The sequence below is a fragment of the Dendropsophus ebraccatus genome, chromosome 5, assembly GCF_027789765.1.
Source record: "Dendropsophus ebraccatus isolate aDenEbr1 chromosome 5, aDenEbr1.pat, whole genome shotgun sequence".
NCBI lineage: Eukaryota > Metazoa > Chordata > Amphibia > Anura > Hylidae > Dendropsophus > Dendropsophus ebraccatus.
The window spans coordinates 129667944-129670354 of record NC_091458.1 but is presented as its reverse complement, the minus strand read 5'-3'; the positions used below and the strand labels follow the sequence as shown (position 1 = coordinate 129670354).

Here is a 2411-nt window from a genome sequence, read left to right as displayed (position 1 = left end):
GTTTCACATGTACCGTATCGCTGCATTTTTAACGCTGAATTTTTGCTGCGTTTTTACATGCAATTTTAACGCTGCGTTTTTTACATGTGAAAATGTGAAATGTGAAAATCAAAACGCGCATGTAAAAAACGCAGCGATACGGTACGTGTGAAGCTACCCTAAGGGTGGGTTCACATTAAGGAATTCTCGTGGATAAACTCAGCGGAATTCCGCCGGCTGTACGCGCTCACAGACATGTGCCTTTCCCCCGGCTCCATAGACACCTTTCTATGAGCCGTCTGATTCCGCATTCCGCTGAAAGAATTGAAATGTCAGTTCTTTCAGCGGAATCAGCCGGCCCATAGAATGGTGTCTATGGAGTCAGCGGAAAGGCGCGCGTCCGTGAGCGTGTAAAGCCGGCGGAATTCCGCGGAGTTCATTCGCCAGAATTCCTCGATGTGAACACACCCTAAGACAGGAGGAAAGGGCTGTTAATCACTGGGAAGGCAAGGAGTTAACTATTAAGGTGCTGGTAGAATTCACTCTAAAAAATGCAAGGCATGAATCAGAATGTGATCAGTTAGGCCACAACAGAATCCACCCGTGTTCACACCAGGGATGATGTAGATGATCAGCTCGGTGTCTGCTCACAATCACCTTGAACATGGTTGGTCTCTAGGTAATTCCTGTATTAGTAGAGGAGGATGGTTTCACATGTACATTTCAATCTGATCATGACCTTATGACCTTACTTTCAGTGGATGAAATGGATGTAGGATAAATGGAAAATACAGCCATGTGGTATCACTCACCACTAAGGCATGCACATTGGTTCAGTATCTCGGCCAGCATCTTATCCAGTTTCTTTGTTCCTTTAATGAAAAAGTAAGAACTAAAAGTATAGGATATAAAAATCAGACTATCAAATAGATAAATCCAGGATTCTTGCTTGAAGAGCTGTATGGCCATAGAAATAAATATCAGGATATTGGTCACCAGTAAAGTAGAGACTGTTCTGACCGCACGGATATGAGCCGCTATATTAGGAGATCCGGAGCCCTCGCTATTCCCCTGGATTCTCTTCATGTGTTTACACAAAGAGATGAGGATGGTTGATGCCGATACCGAGCTGAGGAAAGTGCACAAGGCACAAATGATCAGGAAGATCAGCTCTTGCCAGGCACATCTTGGAGAGATCTGGACAGATCCAGCATGGGGATCCGTTGTGTTTAGTAGACACTCCTGCTTTTTGTCCAGGTTAGAAGAAAAACTAATAAAGGCGAATTCAAGGAAGAAAGCCAGATGGATCCAAGGAAATGACTTCGGAAATCCTCTCTGGAGACGAATGTAGAACCAATGGTGAATAGTGACAATCTTCAGACAGTAATGTATACTTAGGAGGGCCGAGAACCATAAGGTGCTCATGATAAAGAACACAGTGAAACCTATAGCATCATAATCTTTGAATAGTAATATAGCTATGCACAGTACACACACTTCAAGAAGTCCATGGAGAAAGGTGAAGATGCTGAAGTAGAATATAAGCCGATCACCTAATGTCTTTTCTTTGTTCCTGCAAAAATCTACAATATTCACAACTATGATGAAGATGTTTCCGGGTAATGAGAAGATTGCAGTCACATAACTCATAGCAATGAGGGTGATCTGTAGAGCATCCATCTCTCTCCTTCCGTACCTGAGCAGGTTTGAATATGTTCCTCTCATGCCATGTCAGTTAGTGGCTAGAATACACGATACTGTGAAAAGCTGAACCATCTCAGATTTACAATCGTAACACAAGACACTTGCTCTTTCGAGTTTTGCAAGTGAAAACATAAAGATGACGGAAAATGGAAATATCTATTATGGTTTAGGGAAAGATGTAAAATGCACACATCAGTGCTATATAGTTTATAGAATCTATACAGATCCTTTCACTTTTCTGACATGTAATGTGGACGTACCAGAGCCTAAAGAATTGTGTGGATTGTCAGTTCTTAGCGGCCCTAACACATAGTCCGAGCCACGGTGCAAGTCAGGTTGATGCCAAATGGAACAGGAATTAACACATCTAAGCAGAGTCTGGAACCTAAAAGACCTTGTTGTTTAGGCAAGGAGAGATGGAGAATAGTATGGAAAGGGATGTGCGCAAAGCAGTTTTTATAGGTAAATTTAGACAGATCAAAACCAATAAGAAATGTGTATTTACCCTCCCCGATTCCTTGCCACTACTGTGATGATGAAGCCTAGTTCTGTTTGCTTGTTGGATTGCCACGTTTGATCCTTGCTCTCAGGGAGACGAGCTGCTACCGGAGGCATGTATTGAGAGAAGTGAAGACAGCGCTCCATGGTATAGTATTGCCAGATTGTGATATACTGTAATGATAGTGGAAATAACTGTGAAAAAAATCAATGCGTGAACAACGTTAAAT

General features: G+C 42.4%; 1 protein-coding gene across 1 annotated transcript; it reads right to left on the bottom strand.

Annotated features, from left to right (window-relative positions):
- Positions 1-783: 783 nt before the first annotated feature.
- On the bottom strand, positions 784-1659 carry LOC138794192 (taste receptor type 2 member 9-like). Its single transcript, XM_069972969.1, has one exon. It carries the CDS (start codon positions 1657-1659, stop codon positions 784-786), a length of 876 nt encoding a protein of 291 aa, XP_069829070.1.
- Between the last annotated feature and the right edge of the window lie 752 nt (positions 1660-2411).